Source organism: Misgurnus anguillicaudatus, chromosome 2 (assembly GCF_027580225.2).
Source record: "Misgurnus anguillicaudatus chromosome 2, ASM2758022v2, whole genome shotgun sequence".
In the NCBI taxonomy this organism is placed as follows: Eukaryota; Metazoa; Chordata; class Actinopteri; order Cypriniformes; family Cobitidae; genus Misgurnus; species Misgurnus anguillicaudatus.
Window position 1 is genome coordinate 18815357 of NC_073338.2, and position 19289 is coordinate 18834645.

At 41.9% G+C, this 19289-nt stretch overlaps 2 protein-coding genes and 1 long non-coding RNA gene across 12 annotated transcripts in view; 2 read left to right on the forward strand and 1 right to left on the reverse strand.

The window, feature by feature from the left end:
* Window positions 1–19289, reverse strand: part of rasal2 (RAS protein activator like 2) — a 101092-nt gene that overhangs the window by 11889 nt on the left and 69914 nt on the right. For all 10 annotated transcript variants that reach the window (XM_055201761.2, XM_055201759.2, XM_055201758.2 and 7 more), the window contains 2 exons: window positions 14178–14290; window positions 1099–1252 (listed from right to left, as the gene is read on the reverse strand). In XM_055201761.2, the coding sequence (XP_055057736.2) occupies window positions 1099–1252; window positions 14178–14290 (267 nt within the window). The remainder of the gene's footprint in view (window positions 1–1098; window positions 1253–14177; window positions 14291–19289) is intronic.
* Window positions 5538–9173, forward strand: LOC129432553 (uncharacterized). The gene is made up of 4 exons (XR_012372543.1): window positions 5538–5904; window positions 6666–6705; window positions 6812–6959; window positions 8218–9173. It is a non-coding gene; the product is annotated as an uncharacterized lncRNA (long non-coding RNA).
* Window positions 15138–17879, forward strand: LOC141369039 (uncharacterized). Its single transcript, XM_073874085.1, has 2 exons — window positions 15138–15438; window positions 16150–17879. Exon 2 carries the CDS (start codon window positions 16332–16334, stop codon window positions 17877–17879), a length of 1548 nt encoding a protein of 515 aa, XP_073730186.1. The 5' UTR covers window positions 15138–15438; window positions 16150–16331.

A 19289-nucleotide genomic window follows, 5' to 3' on the forward strand; every position in this document is an offset into this window, starting at 1 on the left:
TCTATCTCTCTATCTCTTTCTCTCTCCCTACCTACCTACCTACCGTGTCTGTCTATCCATCCGTCCATTGTATTTATCCATTGTGTCTATCTATCATCCTTCCATTGTATCTATCCATCTATAGTATCTATCCATCCTTCCATCATATCCATCCATCTATCTATCCATCAGTCCATCCATCCATTCTTCCATCGTATCTATCTATCTATCTATCCATCCTTCCATCCATCATATCTATCCATCATATCTATCCATCCATCCATTGTATCTATCCATCCATTGAATCTATCCATCCATCGATCCATTGTGTCTATCTATCCATCGTATCTATCCATCCTTCCATCGTATCCATCCATCCATCAGATCTATACATCGTATCTATCCATCGTATCTATCTATCCATCCTTCCATCGTATCTATCCATCATATCCATCTATCGTATCCACCTATCCATCCATCCATCTATTCATCCATCCATCGTATCTATCTATCCATCCATCTATCTATCTATCTATCCATCCTTCCATCTATCCATACATCTATCCATTGTGTCAATCTATCTATCTATCCATCCTTCCATTGTGTTTATCCATCATATCCATCCATCCATCGTATCCATTGTATCTATCCATCCTTTCCATCCATCCATACATACCATACATCTAATCTACCATCCTTCCATCTATCCATCTATCTATCTATCTATCCATCAATCATATCCATCCATCCATCTACCCATACATCCATCCATTGTGTCCATCTATCCATACTTCCATTGTATCTATCCATCCATACATCCATCCATTGTGTCTATCTATTCATCCTTCCATTGTATCTATCCATCCTATCCATCCATCCATACATCTAATCTATCCATCCTTCCATCCATCGTATCCATCCATCCATCTATCCATACATCTATTCATTGTGTCCATCTATCCATACTTCCATTGTATCTATCCATCCATCCATCATATCTATCTATCCATCCTTCCATTGTATCCATCCATCCAATCTATTCATCCATCCATCCATTATATCTATCCATCATATCCACTGGATTAACTGTTCTGGAATATATCAAATTGTAAAGTGTACCTCGAAGCAGAAGTCTTGTCCCAGAATGCTGCTGTGTAGTGGTTTAATGTAGACGTCCTCCTCCATGCTTAGATCCAAAGCTTCAACAGCACTGCCAGGATTTAGCAAAGACTCGTGGGAGCAGGACTCCTTCAATTTGGGTAGGCCTCGCGACCTATAGCAACACAAACAAAGCACATGTTCATAGACCCATTTTACTTAGTTCCTCAAGAATCGGGCGTCACTGGATTAGATGTCATTTAGTAATAATGACATCTCCTCTCCGATTGCAATATTTCATCCTCATTCATTTCCGGGTACACATCGTCCTCAGCCACATGCGATCTGAGAAGCAGATGAGAATCACAGCTAAAATAATCTCTTTGAGCAGAAGCTATTAAAGAAAGACATTTAATTCACACATGAGCCTGTCCTACTATGAACCCAAGCCTGAAAAGAGATGATTACAGAGATCAACCACAGGGAGGCAGTCAAATGTAGGAAAAAGTCAAATGAAGACAAAAACAGAAAAAAGTTTCCTTATCTATACACAATCTAATACTCATTTAACATAGCTAACAAAAACGAATTCCAAAATCTTGCCATTCCCAAAAAGATAGTTTATACCTACGAAAAACAACTAAAGATCCACTTGATGGAGTGTCCCAGGAGCATATCCGTATGTAACTAGCATCCCTGAAATTAAACGATGACTTCAAGCAGGTTTTTGGTGTTTTTATTCATTCTTGGTTTCAGCACTGCTCCGCTTGTATATCAGGTACAGCTAAAGCAGACGGCAGGAAGCTGGAACTCTGTGATAAACAAGTAAGTGGGCTGGCCAATCCAAAGTCCCTGTGAGAATGTTACCATGGGGACCACCCTATGAGGAGCGAGGGATGAGTTGACTACACAAACATCTTAAGCAATTTGCCCGCACACACATCTAACACCTGAACTGATGCCCCAGTCGCACAACATCCACACCTTGACATTTCTCACGTATGCAGGGCTGTTGTTAAATTGGGAACAATTTTGCTTGGGTTTTCCCTTTTGAATATCTTTCGACTCAGTCACAAGCCCAGAAGTGCAGGACAGAATGAAACAATCATTACATAAAGCTGTTAATATATTACAAGGAAACACTTAATACATAAGACAAGCCTTGAGTCGTGTCTAGACTGTGAGTGTGTCACAACATCACATATAATGAATGTTGTATTGCACAAACAGAATCAACTTGCGCAAAGTTTCCGATTTGTTGGAGAGCAGGTTGCTCAGGAACATCCAAGTCGTTTATAAATTGGGCTATTGTATTTTTAGAAATGTCTGGGTGCTGTCAGTCATTGGAGAATTTCCTGGAACAAAGCCAAAACCTTGCACAGTATTATAATCTCTTGCAGATTCACCACTACTTACAAGAACCAAACCCAAAGCAATTACATGTTGACGTTTACAATCTGAACTCATGCAACATGCAGATCTGCGCAGTAAATTCAAATATGGCAGCATGTCTATACCATTGAAAAAATTCATATTTGGTTGACCAACGTCATTTTATGGCAATTCGTACGTATTTAATGAGGTGGTTAATTTGTATCTATATGTACGATCACTACGACTACTATGTTAAAGTACGATTGCTTTCACCCCTGTGCCGTTGGGTTGAGATGCGTTGTTAGGGCTGGGTTTTAATTATTGTTTTTTCACGATAATCATATGTTTTGTATGACTCACTTTGAACAAATTCATACGAATTAGCCAACTATTAAAATACGTAAAAAAATTTCTGTGAGATCACTCACAGGCTGGGTTGAACTATTCCTTTAACTCACTCATGTAGTATTAACTCATGAGTTAAAACATAAAAACAGAATATGGAAGATGTTTATGTGTCCTTGATCATTTCCACAGTAATTAATGTGAGTCTTAACTGTTACATTAAAGGGAAGGACACCATATAAACAACTCTATTTATCAATTCTGTTCATTTCATTCACATTTCCATTAGCCCAATCTTCCCATAGACCATTTTGCTAAACAACAGCACATTAAACATTAAAAAAACAAATGCAAGCAACAGAACATTAACGTGCCAGTCAGGTCCAATTTTAAGCTTCCTAATATTGTTAAGGAGTCCCCAACAACATGTTTAAATGCATGCAGGGTCAAAAACACTGTAATTTTCTCAAAATATTAATTTAATATTACCCGATTTCTTACATATCCCCAAACGATTCATGTGAAGCCATTTTTAAAGATTCAGTCTGACTAAACCCCACCTTTCGGTAGCCTACTCTCTTCTGATTGGTCAACTGACACAGTCTTCGCACAGTCCAACAATAATGCAACATGTATTGACCTATTGCTAACATGACTTACTGACAAGACATTAGCGACATGAGTACACATCATTTATCATTAATCCAAGCAATAAAAACGACGACAAACACTAACATTTTTACATTCATGTAAGCAAGTATGTAAGTTAACTGGGCCACAGCTAAATAGTAAACAGTAGTTTAACTGCAACATGCATTGCTAGTGCGACTTGCTGATAAGACATTACAGTAAACTAGACATTCACAACACTCTGGGGAGGGAAAATAAACACATAACATAATAATCATGGAGACGCATGTTGTTCAAAAATGAATTGGGTACTGAACCATCTTTCATGGGTTTTCCATCTTTCTAAAGTAATTTTAACCACTGATTCTTCACATCTTCATCCTTTGGTAGTGAAACTTGCCTTTACAGCTGAAAACACAGTGTCTTCTTGACATGACGTTTACACACTAACTAGCGCAAGTGTCTGTGGGCAGGTCAGGGTTTTCGTTTCTTGCGGGCAAGATTGTAAGTGGAGATTAAACAAGTGTTGCCTTCATACCTAGACAGACAACAGGTGGGAGATTTGAAAATAGTCGACTCCCCACTTTAGAAGCCAATAACTTTATTAATCTTGCACTTTTTGGTTTAACTACTTTGCGCATCATTTACATTAATGGACAGCTACATGACACACTGCAATACAGGTAATTTTCGATATTGGATCTGTGTGGCACTTTAAACAAACATCTTTAGTTCTTACTTATACATGTCAGGGTTTCCTGCAGAAAATTTGTTAGTTAAGGTGGTAGGGTTGGGCTGGTGGGCGGGGCCAGGGGCGTGACAATGAAAGGGACGGGGGCGTATGTGTCATGATGAAAATTAAAATGTTTTTATTTAAAACACTCAACTAAAACTTAATTTTGAAAAAACTATGACAGAAAATGAACACATACTAGATTATTAATGAATTAAATGTTTTACCTCTAAAAGGAATAGCTGCGTGATGAAGTGAAACTAAAGGGTTAATAAACAAAAACTAAAGCAGATGTTGTAGAACGTCTGGCGAACAATGATAGATAGCGCAAAATTGTAAAAACTGATTATTTCCCACTATTAAAAACATTATCTTAAAGGAGTGTAACTGTAGCATGTAAATAATGCACATTAATAATGTGAGCAAAAGCGCTCAACAATTATATCTAATAAACAGGCACGTGAAACCTTAGCAGGTTGCTCAAACAACAAAATCACCAGCTAACTTACTTTAAATTTGCAAGAACTATTAACAGGCTTAAATAAACCCAAAACATAAGTCCACTTACAGTTCTCACGGACACGTGTTTTATCAACTGGCTATCCTCCAGACATGAAGGACCACATCTTTATCTCATTTCGTCCGTGTGGCGCGTGCACGCTCGCGGTGTGAAGCGCGTCCACGCTATTCTCCGAGATGTTTTATCAACTGGCTAGTTGCTCCAGACAGTGCCGGTCCGGACTATGTCTTTCTCATTTCGGTTGTGTGGCGCATATGCCTGCTCGCGTGTGAAGAGCGTCTGCGTTATTCTCTGAGATGCACTGACAACCTTTTTTGCAGCAAATTATTATTACTTTTGAACGACCTAGTTAAGGCGGTAGGGTTTCTCAGCTTAGGTGGGCCGCCCGAACTGAAAAGTGCTGCGGGAAACCCTGCATGTAAAACAAAAAACAACTAAAAAAAACAAAACAGGAAGTGCTTCAGGACAAGTGCTGTTTACGTCTAGCAAAATAGACTTATAGCATCCATGCACATGCAGTCTGCGCTTTCATTCAGACATCCACTAATTCATCCAGTTAAACAGCTGCAGAGTGACACCTGACTGAAGGCTTAACTTCAGCTTTCAATGAGACTCAAGAGAGCTCCTGTAAGCAGACCAACACACACCCAGTCTGTATCTGGACACACAGCTCTACCACATTACCCTGGAAATCTGATCACTCCACTGGGTCTCGACAGGCACGACTGCAGAGCCACATTCAAACCCTTTACAGTCGACTGTGCCAAGTACACCATGAATGCAAGACTAGCATTTTCATTCAGCCCACAAAGTGAGAGGTGATTATGCTCAAGAGTCAAATACCTAAAAGCCTCTACACTGAAAAAAATGGACTTGGTGGGTCTTTGAATTTAAATAAAATAAACATGTATATGCAAAACAAAATATTTATATTCCTTGTGTAAACATAATTTAATTGATTAGGATGAAAATGTTTTGTTTGAATGTAAAATGAACACATTATTCTCACATTGATTAAAAATGATTGAATTGAATAGTTAAAGCAATAAAATTGAGTAAGCAAACAAAACGGCACCTCCTGAGCAGAAGGTGGCAGTAACGCTCAATGAAAAGGACGTCAACTGCCATAAAAGAAGAATAAACATCGTTTGTTTTGGGCGCCAAAATGAAGACTCAGCAGCAGTCAGTCAGAAGAACTCTCTCAGACGGACACCACGTTATTAAAGTAAGTTCTATTATTTATTTATGTTCACTTTATACGTGATACATCTTCACTAGATAGATAGTTTTTTTTTACAATATGTAGTCATTGCAATGACTTGTAGTAAAAATTAGTTTGGAGGAGGTTGGTGGAGTAAGTTAACGTTACAGTCAGTCAGTCAGTCAGTCAGTAAGTGTAAGGCTCATAAAGAAAGACAGCGTTTTAAAAATGTCAGCTGTTTAACGTTATTTCACGTTTGGTAGTTTTATCCGAGTTGAAAACTGTCAGCTTTGAGTTGACTTTTGAGGCACTTTTTACTCAGCTGTTCTATGGAAACGGTTCAGGACAAATAAAACACTAACCAAACGTTTTTATTCTGTCCAGAGTAACGTTATCCATGTAAGTAATTTACCAGATGATATCAATTGACTTACATTAATAATGACATTGCGTATTAAAAAAACTGTCTGCTTAATCAGATTATCAGACCCGCGTCAGTTATTCATGACTTCGCTACGCCACGAGCAACACTTGATTCTATTAGAAAAAGCTTTTTTAAATGTCTCGCGTGACGTCTGGTATATTAACTGAAAAAATTGCTTTATAGTGCCACACCTTAAAGCTGACATTTTCAGAAGAGAACCTTGTTGTTTTAAGATCTAATATTGTCCAAAATTGCGTCCTATGACAGATATAATACTTATTTCATTATTGCTCTGTGTATGTGTGAACTTCATCATTTGAGGTTATGTGTTGATTTCACCTCTGAATATTTCCTCTTATAGGTCCATCATCCTTTCATACGCTACACATTCAAAAGCATTGGTAAGTCATCAAAAAAAATCTTATTTTTGTAACTAATATAACTTACATGTATTATTTTTTGACTCGCAGTACTCAAATAAACAATGGTTGGTTAATTTGTTTTCAGATAAATGCTGAATTTAAAAGAATCACTACTGTCTAATGTTCCTGCGTGTCACCTGGACCTCCAATCCAAAAACCTGACGAAACTCTTCTATCAGAAAGGAGGACAGCTAGCAAAAAGACTTGGAACAATCAATGATCAAATGACAGAAGTAAGTAATATAGATTCATAGACATAAAAATGTGTAAACCTTGTTGGAAGTACAGAACATTTAGTATGTTTTAGTTACATCTTTTGGCACAAGGGTGATTAATACACCTGGGAAGATTTAAAGGGGTAGTTCACCCAAAAATAAAAATTCTCATCACTTACTCCCTATCATGTTGTTACAAACCTGTATGGATGTCTTTGTTCTGATGAACACTAGGGGGTCAGTCACACCAAAAGCGCTTTAAACGCTTGCAAACGCAAGGCGCGACGCACTGCCTTTTTTTAAAAAAGAGCAGTGCGGCGCAGCTTTTCATATTGCTAAGCAACCACCGAGTCAGCTGTCTTGCCAATCAAATATTGAAGCGTGAGCGCTCTTTTGCTGTTAACTGTCATATTAGCAGAAACTTTAAAAAGAGGACGCTTGCTCTGACCTTGTTTGAGGGTGAGAGGTGCACAAACACGCAGGAGAGAGTGAGCGAGTGGAGTCCGGTTCTTCAAAGCAACTGTAAACTTCCCTCACCACAATGTAAGGCCCGCCTCTCCCCTCATTCGATTGGACAATGGAAGACGCGAATGACGTCAGGCGCTTCTCCACTCTCAGCGCTCCTTCAAAAACGCGTGCGCGGCAGGCGACAGAAAACCGCAAGGCGCTCGGCGCGCATAAACAGCGCGCAAACGCGCCCTGCCCATAGAATATCATTCAAAAAAGGCGCCTGCAACTGCCATAAACGCTTTTGGTGTGACTGAGCCCTTAGGAAGATTTTTTTTAAGGAATGTTTGTACCCAAACCAATCATAAGCCCCATTCACTTCCATAGTGGGGAAATATAATACTATGGAAGTGAACTATGGGGCTCATGAACAGTTTGGTTGCAAACATTCCTCAAAATAAATGTCTTCCTTCGTGTTCATCAGAACAAAGACATTTATACAGGTCTGTAACAACATGAGAGTGAGAAAATGAGATAATTAACTTTTGCTGTGATTGTCAGGTATGGTAGCACACACTTGAAATGTGGCCTCTTTATTTAACACACACACACACACACACACACACACACACCTGGAGCAGTGGACAGTGCAGCTGCCTTGCTTTGTAACCCATGTATTTGTAACCAATTGTAACATGCTGTGGCAATGCACATGGGTCTGTATACTTACATTTATATTTGTTTGCATTGTACTAATTTCAAATGACACTTTTATTGTAACAGTAACTTTTTTTCTGTTTCTTTAACTACATTTGTCTGTTTTGTACAGGGCATGGATGAAGTCAGCATCAGTGAGGTCATTTGAAGACACCAATGTTGGGATTTGTGCTCTCAAACAACATGCTTCTTGAAGAAGAGGATCTTTGTATAGTCCTGGAAGGCATGAAGGTGTTGCAACATCGTGCCGTGTTGTTTGAGTTGATGTATTCCTTTAAACCTGACCTATCCTGATCTCCGCTTTATTTTTGAGGAAATCCAAAAGATTTTAATGGAACTGCATTGAGCGTAACTTTAACCAACAGTTTCTTTCAGTGAAAGGATCAGAAAGACTGTGCTGCTCATTTTTTTTTTTTTATTTATCTGTTTTAAGTGTTTTCTCTTATTAAAACATTAACAGTTTGCTGCTCAGAGTTGAAATGGTTGTTGTATTTTGTTTTTGTTGAATCTTTGATTATCAGTTTATACAAATGCTGTAGCTCTGACTTTCTGAAGGAGTGATATTTTCCAGTTTGTAAATCCATTTAAAAAATAATCGTACTTACTCTTTTGCATGTCTCTTTGGAATGCAGTGTTTGTGTTTTAGCACTTCTAAATCTACTGTGATAGTAACTATTTTAAACATTTGGGTCAGTTTTACAGATGGGGCTTTTCCTAGTCCCAGACTTTTGCAATGCCTTAATTTGAAAACATATTGCACTGACATATCTTGACATATATCAGTGCCATTGTTTTGCCTAAGATGTACTCCAGTGTTGTTTTTGTAAGGTAGGTTTGTTTGTAAACTTTTTTTGTAAAAAAAATTCTAATATAACTACTAGGGCCTAGTCATGGCTTAATCTACAACCTGTCTGGGAAATTGCCCCTTTATGTATGTACTGCATGTGCTGATTGTTGTAATAGTTATTGACTGTTAATTAATTAATGTGTAGTGATTTAAATGAATTGATGATCTGAAAGCAGTGGTTTGCCTAAATATCACTAAACATTTGTTCAAAACTCTTTGCTTTTTATTAGTGATAGACCGATATATCGGCCGGCCGATATATCGGGCCGATATTTGCGAGTTTTATGTGTATCGGCATCGGCCGATACATGGCTTCCGTGTTCGCCGATTTTTTACGGCATTATTTACAGACAGAGTGCTGGAAGCTGCAAGCAATTGCAGGTCATGTGACTAAAAACAACCAACCTTTCCATGACAATATTGAAAGCTCGGCCTAACAGCTGATCATAGCTGAACAAAGCTGGTTTTTATTTCTCATCTCTATGGGGCAGTTTCCTGGACAGGGATTCGACTAGTCCTAGACTAAAATAAATGTCTGTCCAAACTAATAACATCTCTTTTTAACAACATGCCATTTTTTACATCATTTTTTGATGTAAATTGAGTGAGCAAAAGCAGTATCGGCTCCAATTATCGGCTCAAGAAAATCGGCAGCCTGTATCGGTCATCGGCTAAGGCTGATGAAACAAAAATCGGTATCGGCATCGGCACTGAAAAATCCATATCGGTCGATCCCTACTTTTTATGCCAATGCAAATGTATTTTGTATTTAAAAAAGAAATAAATAACATTTGGATAATTATGAGTGATTATTTTGGTGCCAGAGACATAATGAAATTGCTTTAGAGTTACATAATCCCATAATATAAGCATTAAAAAAGCATGTTGGAATTACAGATGAAGATCTAGTCCCCTTACATAATAAAAATACTTAAACATTACAAAATAAATGTGTTATAGTAAAGAGAAATAGCACTTTGAGTCAATATATTTATATTAGACTACTTAAAACAATTAAAATGTTTTGGTCTGACACATAAAAATTATATGAGGAAAATTATTTTGGTTTTACACAATCGGATTATGTGGGACCGATGTACACATTAAAATTACGTAAATTGAAAGGATTTTTTTTTTCAGTGTAATTGGCCATTTATGATTTGTTTTAACCTAAAAGTTCAAATGTGTTCCCAGTTTCTACAATCTCTTGTCTGCTTCTACTACCACATGGCATATAGTTACAGAATCACTCTTCGGCTTTATTTCTCTTTGTTTGGCGTCTCTTCAAAACAAACACAGACACACACACCCTGCAGTCCCATCACAGCAGCGGTGGCCATTATAGTCCAGCAGATATTCCAGTAACATCATACAACCACATAATCTCCATCCACCTTCACCACCACAAGCAGCTGGGTGGAAACACAACTCCTGGTTTATAATGACTGATAACAAGCCCTATTTCACTCCCCAGGTCTGACACACTGATTGTGATGTGACTTTCCCTTGTGCCATTAAAAGCCATATTTTACCATTAACAATTCAGCTTACAAAGCACGTACACACCCAGCTGCAACACTGCATTGAAATACATCAAAAGTAAACTCAACAAATCAAAACATTACTGATAACAAAGACCCACTGTACATGTCAATCTGTCTTATTGTCCTGATTTGTCCGGTATGTACGGGTAGATAGCATTTGGCCAACAGTGTTGTCCTCTAGAGGGCGGTAAAAAGTTGATTTTAACACTACTGTCTGTCACATAAAACTGAATGTAAAAACTTTATTATGCTTATTTATGCCAAAGCATGCTTATGTATATAAGCTTGCAAATCCTACTCATTCTTATAACTATTCTTACATATATATTGTATATACTGAATAGTTTTTGCTCCTATGTTTATATATTTTTATTTGTATCCACTTTACTTTTTCATGTCTCACCCTGTGTTTTTCTCTGTACTCTTATCTTACATAGTAAAGTAATAGTAAAATCAGCAATATTTCAAAATAATACAGACTGAAGTCAAATGTGACCTTTGACCACAAAACTAGTCAAAAGGGTATTTTTTCTTTAATTAAGATCATCAAAATAGCTGAAATCTGAATAAATAAGCTTTCCATTGATGTATTGTTTGTTATGATAGAACAATATTTATTTGGCCGAGATACAGAGGGTGCAAAAAAAACCTAAACATTGAGAAAAGCTGTTTTCAGATTTTAAGATGCCCATTGATCGCCTAGCTTCTGTTTATAACGCGTTTCTGTAAGCGTGTATGACGTCCATGTGCGCGTGCTCGCAGGTAATTCTCAAAGAACCCGCCAGTCCCAAGCAGAGCAACCGGCTACTTCTCAATAAAGCGCTGCTTGAATGATGGGTTTATTATTTTTCTTGAAGAAAAACACAACAACAAAACAATCTGGGTTATATTAAACATCATATATAGATATTATAACAAAAACGAGTAAGCACGCAGCTCTGACATCGTCTGGTCAGTCAGCCTGCCTCCCACACTCAGGAATAAATGAAATCTGACACCTGCTGCTTTGTGATGTGAAGCGCGTTCAGCTCCGCTGAATTCAGGCAGCAGACACATTCAGTAGTTAGTGTGTTTGCTCTCTCTAACGAAACTAAATGATTTAATTACACGAAAATATCAAAACGACGGTGAAAGACGGTGTCGCGGTGGGCAAGTGTTCTAACCGGTGAGAGGCTGATGCACCGATTATCACCGTTTCACCGACTATCACAGCAAGCCTAACTCGTACTTGCTCCTCCAGCGGTAGTAACTCCTCCTTCTTCATTTTTTCATAATTTATCGTAGAGCTGTAATCGGGCCTTAAAAGTTAAGCCCGAAATGTCCGGAGCCCGACAGAATGCAGCCCGAACCCGAACGTACATTTAGATTGACAGCTTTTTAAAAGCCCGAACCCGTTTACAGCCCGACATTATTTAAATGTGCGCACATACACAGCTTTTGTCAAGAATGAGTAATTTACACAGGTTTTAACATTATTTATTCATGACTAATAATCTACACGCCACTTGGAAGTTGAAACAAAGAAATAAATAAAATAAGTCATCTGTAACATTGTAACATCTCATTCTAAATAGGCTTATGCAATACACTATAAATATGCAAATACAATTATTATTTCTTAACGAATTAAATTAAGATAATACATTCTGCATTAAGATGGGTATTTGGCAATAACGAAATTAAGAGAAAGGCTCCGCGGGATTTGCGTCGGCACTTCTCTCCATTACTGCCAACATAAGTCTATATCCTCTGTCTAAATTATGTATTTAAGACTCGATTCATATTTAGTTATACATTGAAAAACCTACTCACCAAGATTAGGACAGATGTTTTTGATGAGTAAAATCATTAAATCCACTGTAAATGAATTCAGCGCGATCCTGCGCTACTGATAGTGCATCCAGCAGCGTTGAACTTGACCGCTCATTTACCTCACAAACCCGGAGCGCAAGCCCGAGCCCGACCCGAGCCCATGTAAAATGTTAGAAATGAAGCCCGAACACGCCCGAGCCCGTCGGGTCCCGACGGGTCCCGTCGGGTTCGGGCAAAGATCTTCAGCTCTAAGTTATCGGAAAGAATCGGTAAAGCTAATCTTTCTTTTATAAATCTGATTAAACTAAAGACTCTTCGGAGATATAAAGGATGTAATATTACTCTATAGGTACTCCAGACTAACATCAGAAATAGCGTGTGTTATGTGAGCTTTAAATCCTAATAATTTTGACCCATACAATGTATTCTTGGCTATTGCTCCAAATATATTCGTGGTACTTATGACTGGTTCTGTGGTCCAGCCTATAGACTGTAAAAAAAAGATGGACGACGCGATGCCACTTCCTTTGTAATAAACTCAGCGTAAAATGTATGACATGTTACGCAAAAACGTCCGTTTGAAGCCAAGGCATGCGCAGAAGTAATCGTCCATGGAGCCTTGACGCAGAGCCGCGAATCAAACTTCCGGCCAAATGCACAATTTAAACACACCCTTTGAAATTGTCATTTGACTGGCTTGCTACAATAAGTTACAATAATACAATTCATTTTGCCGTTGTGAAATAACACAGAAATCAAAAATGTATAGTTAGTTATTTACATATTTACATTTAGCAGACAGTCTGCTCAAATGAGCTATCAATCACAAATGTCAATCATAACAACATGCCCCGTTTCTATAGCATCAAATTACTAGCTAAAATGAAACTTATCACAAAAACGAACAATTTAACATATATCAGCGTGAAAACTACTTTAAAGGTGGGGTGCATGATTTTTGAAAAACACTTTGGAGTCGAGCAGAGTACCAAAACACACTTGCAGCCAATCAGCAGTAATGGGCGTGTCCAATAACCAACATCGTTGCCTGGGTTCCCTATGTGAGGGGCGGGTCTATCAAAAGATGGTCCAGATTCTATTGGGGTAGGGGCATGTTTGTTTAGGTGATTTCAAATATCAACATTAGCTTTCAGAGATCATGCACCCCGCCTTTAAGGGACTAAAACCATATTTCGGAATTTTTTTTATTTATTTTGACCTGAGTCCTGTTTGTTTGGATGAAGAGAGTGTCGTTTATGACTTGTACTGCATCCAGCCACCAGGGGGTGATCAAAGAGCCAGCAGCTTTACTTTTCAAGACATACGAAGCACACCCGGTCCAGCAAGGGTTAAAAATGCTCTGCACATGCTGGCCAATCTCTCAACCAACTTCATGAGTTTACACCTGGGATGCCCTATAAACTTCAAGGAAAGAGAGCCAGTGCATGCTGGGAACTCGCTGGCAGCTTTTCCCTTCACAATTTATACTCATTTCAAACTCATTTCAAATAAGCATAAGCGTTTCTAAGATCTTGAGAAACAAATTGAGAGTCACAGCTGTAATCCAGTAGCTTCATCAGGGACACAACAGTTCTGCCAGAGAAACGTCAGGCTGCCTGAACAATTTAACATTTCTTTTAAAACAGACCTCATGGTGCGCCAGGTCCCAACACAGCAAATTTCCAGACAGCTGCCTTCTATAAGAAGCAGGCATGAATTGGAAAGAAAACTGGAGCAGACTTAACAGGGCCAAACACCTTTCTATTCGCTGTTAAGAGTACTCTTTCCTTACGGGCAATGAGAAAACTAACTTCTTTTGCATTTCTCCCTGTGTGAACTTACAAAATACAAAACAGGCACAAATCTTACCTGTCATTATCCGTTGGCCTTAGTGATGGGAGTCTAAAACTCGTGTTGCGGTCCAGTTTCGTCTGACTCTTCGTTCTTTTGATGGATCCTTTCAGTCGTTTACTTAAAAAGCCCTAAAAAAAGAGAGAAAAGGTCAGGTGCGTTCCTTTTGAAACCAGTAAGTAGCTGAATGACGGGTTGAGCGTGCGTGTGCGCTGCTGTGCCCCGGGTGACTCATGCTTACTCACGACCTAAGAGTCTGCGCTCGCCGCTGTATGTGACTTTAAAGTGATCATCAATTATAGACAGAGCCCACCTGCTCAAAGACCCCAAGAACATATCACACAGAAGCGCCACTGTCATCGTAATTTCATACAGACTCCCGTGACCTTTCAAAAGCAGGTCTGAACATTAAAGCTGATAAAATAAATCCATTAAACCATTTCAACAGACATATCTCTCGTTCTTGGCCATAAAAATGCACTCGCATAGGCTAATAAAAGTCTGAATAAGTTAACATCTGATTTTAGTGCAGTCAGTGTTGCGCAATGTCTTGAAGAAAAAAACTAAATATTAATAAGTAACCAATAAGTCAGCAAGTTCAAACGGTCACCTGCGGATATATAAACACATGTAATAAATGGCTCTGGGTCAGTATGAGCTGTTTTTATGAGGGTGTTATTCTTGGTAAAGCAGGAAGCGAGAAAAATACTTTCAAGTCCATTCAGCATAAGGTTATTCATTCAGAACCAGTGTGAAAGTGTTACACATTCAGTCTAGCCAAGAGGAGGTGAGGCGTTATATAAATAAACGTATAAATATAGAATAATAAAAACAGGACGTGAATCTGAATACTAGACAATATGACCAAATCTATGTATCATTTAGCTATCTAAGGGGTATCTGAGGTAAGTCACGACTAATAATGTGGATTTAAGTTATAAAAAGACAGCATTTATAGACTTTGCACTTCTATTTCATCCCTACTGACCGCCAGAGGCGGTGCTTAAGCACTGAATGATCCATCTCGCGCATGCGCAGGTCGAGTGTTTATACCAACAAAGTCACCCGTGACCCCTGATGCCTACGGAGAGTCTATAACTTCCGGTGACATCAGAGGATCTGTTCCTTTTCATCTTCTCGCTTCGCAGGTTGTTTTTTCCGCGCTAGCAAAAGACTACAGGATATTGTGTTTCATTCGTTGCTGGTGGCCTTGTGACATTTTATTGTCGGAGCAGCGAGTTGCTCGCCCTCCAAAGGCCGCAACGAAATCTACCGACAGGTGAGTTACAAACTTTTTATATAACTGCTCGTTTGGTGCATTTGTTGGTGACGGCTGTGTTTTCGCTCCCTCTCCCGACATTTGTAATCTAACGTTAACAGTTACCTTTATATTATTGATTCATCTGCGATTTATTGTTGTAACACGGACGAGTTTTTTGGTTGATTGTTCAACTGCGCTCGTGTAGTTACTTTGTGCCAACTCGGTTGTGCCGGTTTATTTTGTTAAACGTCTTTTTGCGCTTTAACTGCGTTTTTTGTATTTAGTACCAACTCGGTTGTGTCGGTTTTTGTTAAATGTTCGGCGCTTAACTGCGCTTGTGTATTCGTGCCAACTCGGTTGTGCCAGCTTTTTGTTAATCGTTCGGCGCTTAACTGCGCTTTGTGTATTTTGCAACAACTCGGTTGTGCCAGTTTTTTGTTCATCGTTTCGGCGCTTAACAGCGCTTTGTGTATTCGTGCCAACTCGGTTGTGCCGGTTTTTGTTAATAGCGCTTACCCTTAACTGGCTTCACAACGTTTGCGGTGACGGTTGTGCTTTCGCTCCCGGCACCGGTACTGCGTTTAGTGTCTTATTTTTTCGTTACCCTAAGCTGGTGAAGGCAGTGCTTTCGCTCCCGTTACCAGCATATTTGTACCTCAGTGACTAGATTGGTGGCAGTGTTCCCGCTGAAGCTAATCTTTTTCTTTTTTGCTACATTTGTTGGTGAAGGTTGTGCTTTCGCTCCCTCTCCCGGCATCTGTACTGCATTCTGTGTCTATTTTTTCGTTGGGATAGTTTACCCTTAGCTGGTGAAGGTAGTGTTTTCGCTCCCGCTCCCAGCATAGGTGTGCCCCTGTGACTAATTGGTGGCAGCGTTTCCGCCGAGGCTACCTTTTTTCTCAGTTGCCAGCATGGTTGGCAACCACTCCTGCTCGGCCTGTATGGCTCCTCTGCAGCTTGAGGATGGCCATGATTTATGTCCCTCATGTCTTGGCTTCGAACATTTAAAGGAGGGTCTTTCTGACGACCCCTGCATGAACTGCGGTATCATGCCTCGGGCAGTGAGGGCAGCTAGACTGGCTGAGGTGGAGCAACTGTTGGGCTCTACTTTGTCGATTGGACATTTGACCCCAGCCCAGCGACTGGTTCCAGATCAGTCTGGGCAGTCTAAACGTCGGGCTGCTGAGGCTGCAGGCCCCACTCCTGCAAAAAAGGCTAAGGGACCCCGGCTTGCCTCTAAAGTGGACCAACTAACAGCGGAGCTCAATACTATGAAGTCCCTCTTCCTGGCTTTCCAGTCCGGTACTGGAGCAGAGCCGCCAGATGATTTTGTCCCCTCGGCAGCCTCCTTGGAGTCGGAGGACGATGTGCTTTCCATGGCAGCGTCAGCTGGCCAGTTTAATGAATATGAGCCAGAGGTACTTCCACAGATGGAAGCCTCCCAACCTTCTGGGGCCTGCTCCCGTTCTTCAACCCATAGCTCTACTGGTGGTGTTGAGGACTGCTCTATGGGAGCCATCATTCGTATGGCTCTTGCTCGTCTCCAGTTGGACGTCCCGCAAACTCAGCCGGCTCCGGCCAGTGCTTTTTTCAGGCGTGTCCCAGCCTCCGTCAGCTTTACTGCGCCCCCATCGGAGGAGTATTTGAGGGAGTTGCAGGCATGCTGGAGGGATTCTAGGGCCCTCTCTCATGCAACGTCCGATGGCCGGACCCTGGCAGCCATGCAGGACGCCCAGAAGTTCGGATTGGACCGCATGCCAGCAGTTGAGCCGACAATAGCGGCTCTTATCATCTCACCTGATGAGGCTTTGAGGCCGGATGCTAGGTGCCCTCGTCCCCAGTGCCGGGTTACAGATGACCTGCTCTGTAAGGCCTATGATGCAGCGGCCCGCATGGGACGCATCGGTAACTCCATGTCCCACCTGATGCTCGCTTTGTCAACTTCCCTGCAGGAGACTGAGTTGGATGCCTCTGTCCACAATTTTAGCGATGCTTCACTACAGGCATTCGCATTGATGTCTAGGGAATTGGGGCGGTTGATGTCTACTCTTGTGCAGGCTCGCCGCCAGGTATGGTTGGCACAATCTCCTCTCACTGAGGCCTGTAGGAGAACCCTCCGCAGTGTTCCGGTGGAACCAGGGGAGCTGTTTGGTTCCGCAGCTCTGGAAGCGCTTGAGCGCACGGTCCAAGCCGGACGGACTCGACAGCAGCTGTCCGGGCTTCAAAGAAGCGTTCCGCCTCCTAGCAGGCCTAGAGGTCCTCCAGCTGCCCCACAGCGCAGCTCTCGTCCACAGGCTCACCCTAGGGGCTACCTAAGGTCTCTGCGCCCACGTCCACAGCCTGCTCAGCAGCAGGCACCGACCTTTCGGGTGCCTGACCGGCTGCCCTCAGGACAACCTCAGTCCTTTCCAACCCGTCGTGCCTCTGGAACCTTTAGAGGCCGGGGACCCCGGCGCTGAAGCCCGGGGGTCGGCCGTCGGCTGTTTTTCCCAGCAGCAGCTCAGCTATTGGGCTGCTTCCATCAGGGACCCATGGGTGCTCTCAACCTTAACCCACGGGTACAAACTTCAGTTCCGACGCCGGCCCCCAGCCCATGGCCGGGTCAAGATGACCATCATAAGCGACCCGGCAAAAGCCCAAGCCCTCACCCAGGAGTTGTCCGCCCTCCTGGACAAGGGCGCCATCGAGCCAGTAGATCCCCTATTGCACCCTGGGGGGTTCTACTCAACTTACTTTCTGGTAGCAAAGAAAGATGGCGGACTCCGTCCTATCCTCGACCTAAGGGGTCTCAACAGGTTCCTGAAGGTTCTGAGGTTCCACATGCTGACCACTGCAGAGGTTCTACGTACAATTGCCAAAGGAGAGTGGTTTACGTCAGTAGACCTGAAGGATGCCTACTTCCACATCCCTATAGCTCCACACCATCGGCAGTTTCTGCGGTTTGCCTTTCAAGGGCGTCATTTCCAGTTCCGAGTGCTCCCATTCGGTCTCTCCCTTTCCCCTCGGGTGTTCACCAGGTGTGTGACGGCAGCCCTCTCGCACTTGCAGTCGCGGGGCATGAAGATTCTCCCATATCTGGACGACTGGCTCATCTGTGCGCCATCCCAGTTTCAGGTGGCACTGGACACGTCGTGTCTTCTCTCTCATGTGGCCCGCCTGGGCCTCCGGGTGAATTTTACAAAGAGTTGCCTGGTTCCATCGCAGGGCACGCTTTTTCTCGGGATGACTCTCGATGCAATCACCATGAAGGCTCGCCCATCACCACAGCGGGTGGACGACATCCTCCGCCGCCTCCTCCTGTTTCGGGGGGGCAGGCAGTTATGCTATGTGGAGTTTTTGCGCCTCCTAGGGAAACTCACAGCTGCCGCTACCGTGATTCCTCTAGGACTGCTGTCGCTGCGTCCCCTCCAGAGGTGGTTGCACGGCTTTCACCTAGATGTCAAGTGGCACCGGCACAGGAAACTCAAGGTGTCACGTCGTTGCCTTCTTGCTCTGGCCCCATGGAGAGTAAGGTCATTTCTCCTGCAGGGCATGCCCTTGGGTTCCATCGCATCTCGTCGGGAAATCCTCACAACAGATGCTTCCCTCTCGGGATGGGGTGCTGTGTGGCAGAATCGAACAGCTCAGGGGCTGTGGTCTGTGCAGGAGCGCTCACAGCACATCAATGTCCTGGAACTGCGGGCTGTGCACAAGGCATTGCAGGTTTTCCTTCCCTTCCTGGGAGGCCGGCATGTGCTTGTGCGATCAGACAATGTCTCGACTGTGTCTCACATAAACCACCAAGGAGGCACCAAGTCTGCACCACTGCTGCAGGCATCCCAGGATCTCCTGCTGTGGGCAGGGCCACACCTGGCCAGCCTGAGGGCGAT

What these genes read in the sequence shown, in the direction of transcription:
- LOC141369039 (XM_073874085.1), top strand. Translation starts at nt 16,332, where the DNA reads ATGGTTGGCAACCACTCCTGCTCGGCCTGTATGGCTCCTCTGCAGCTT.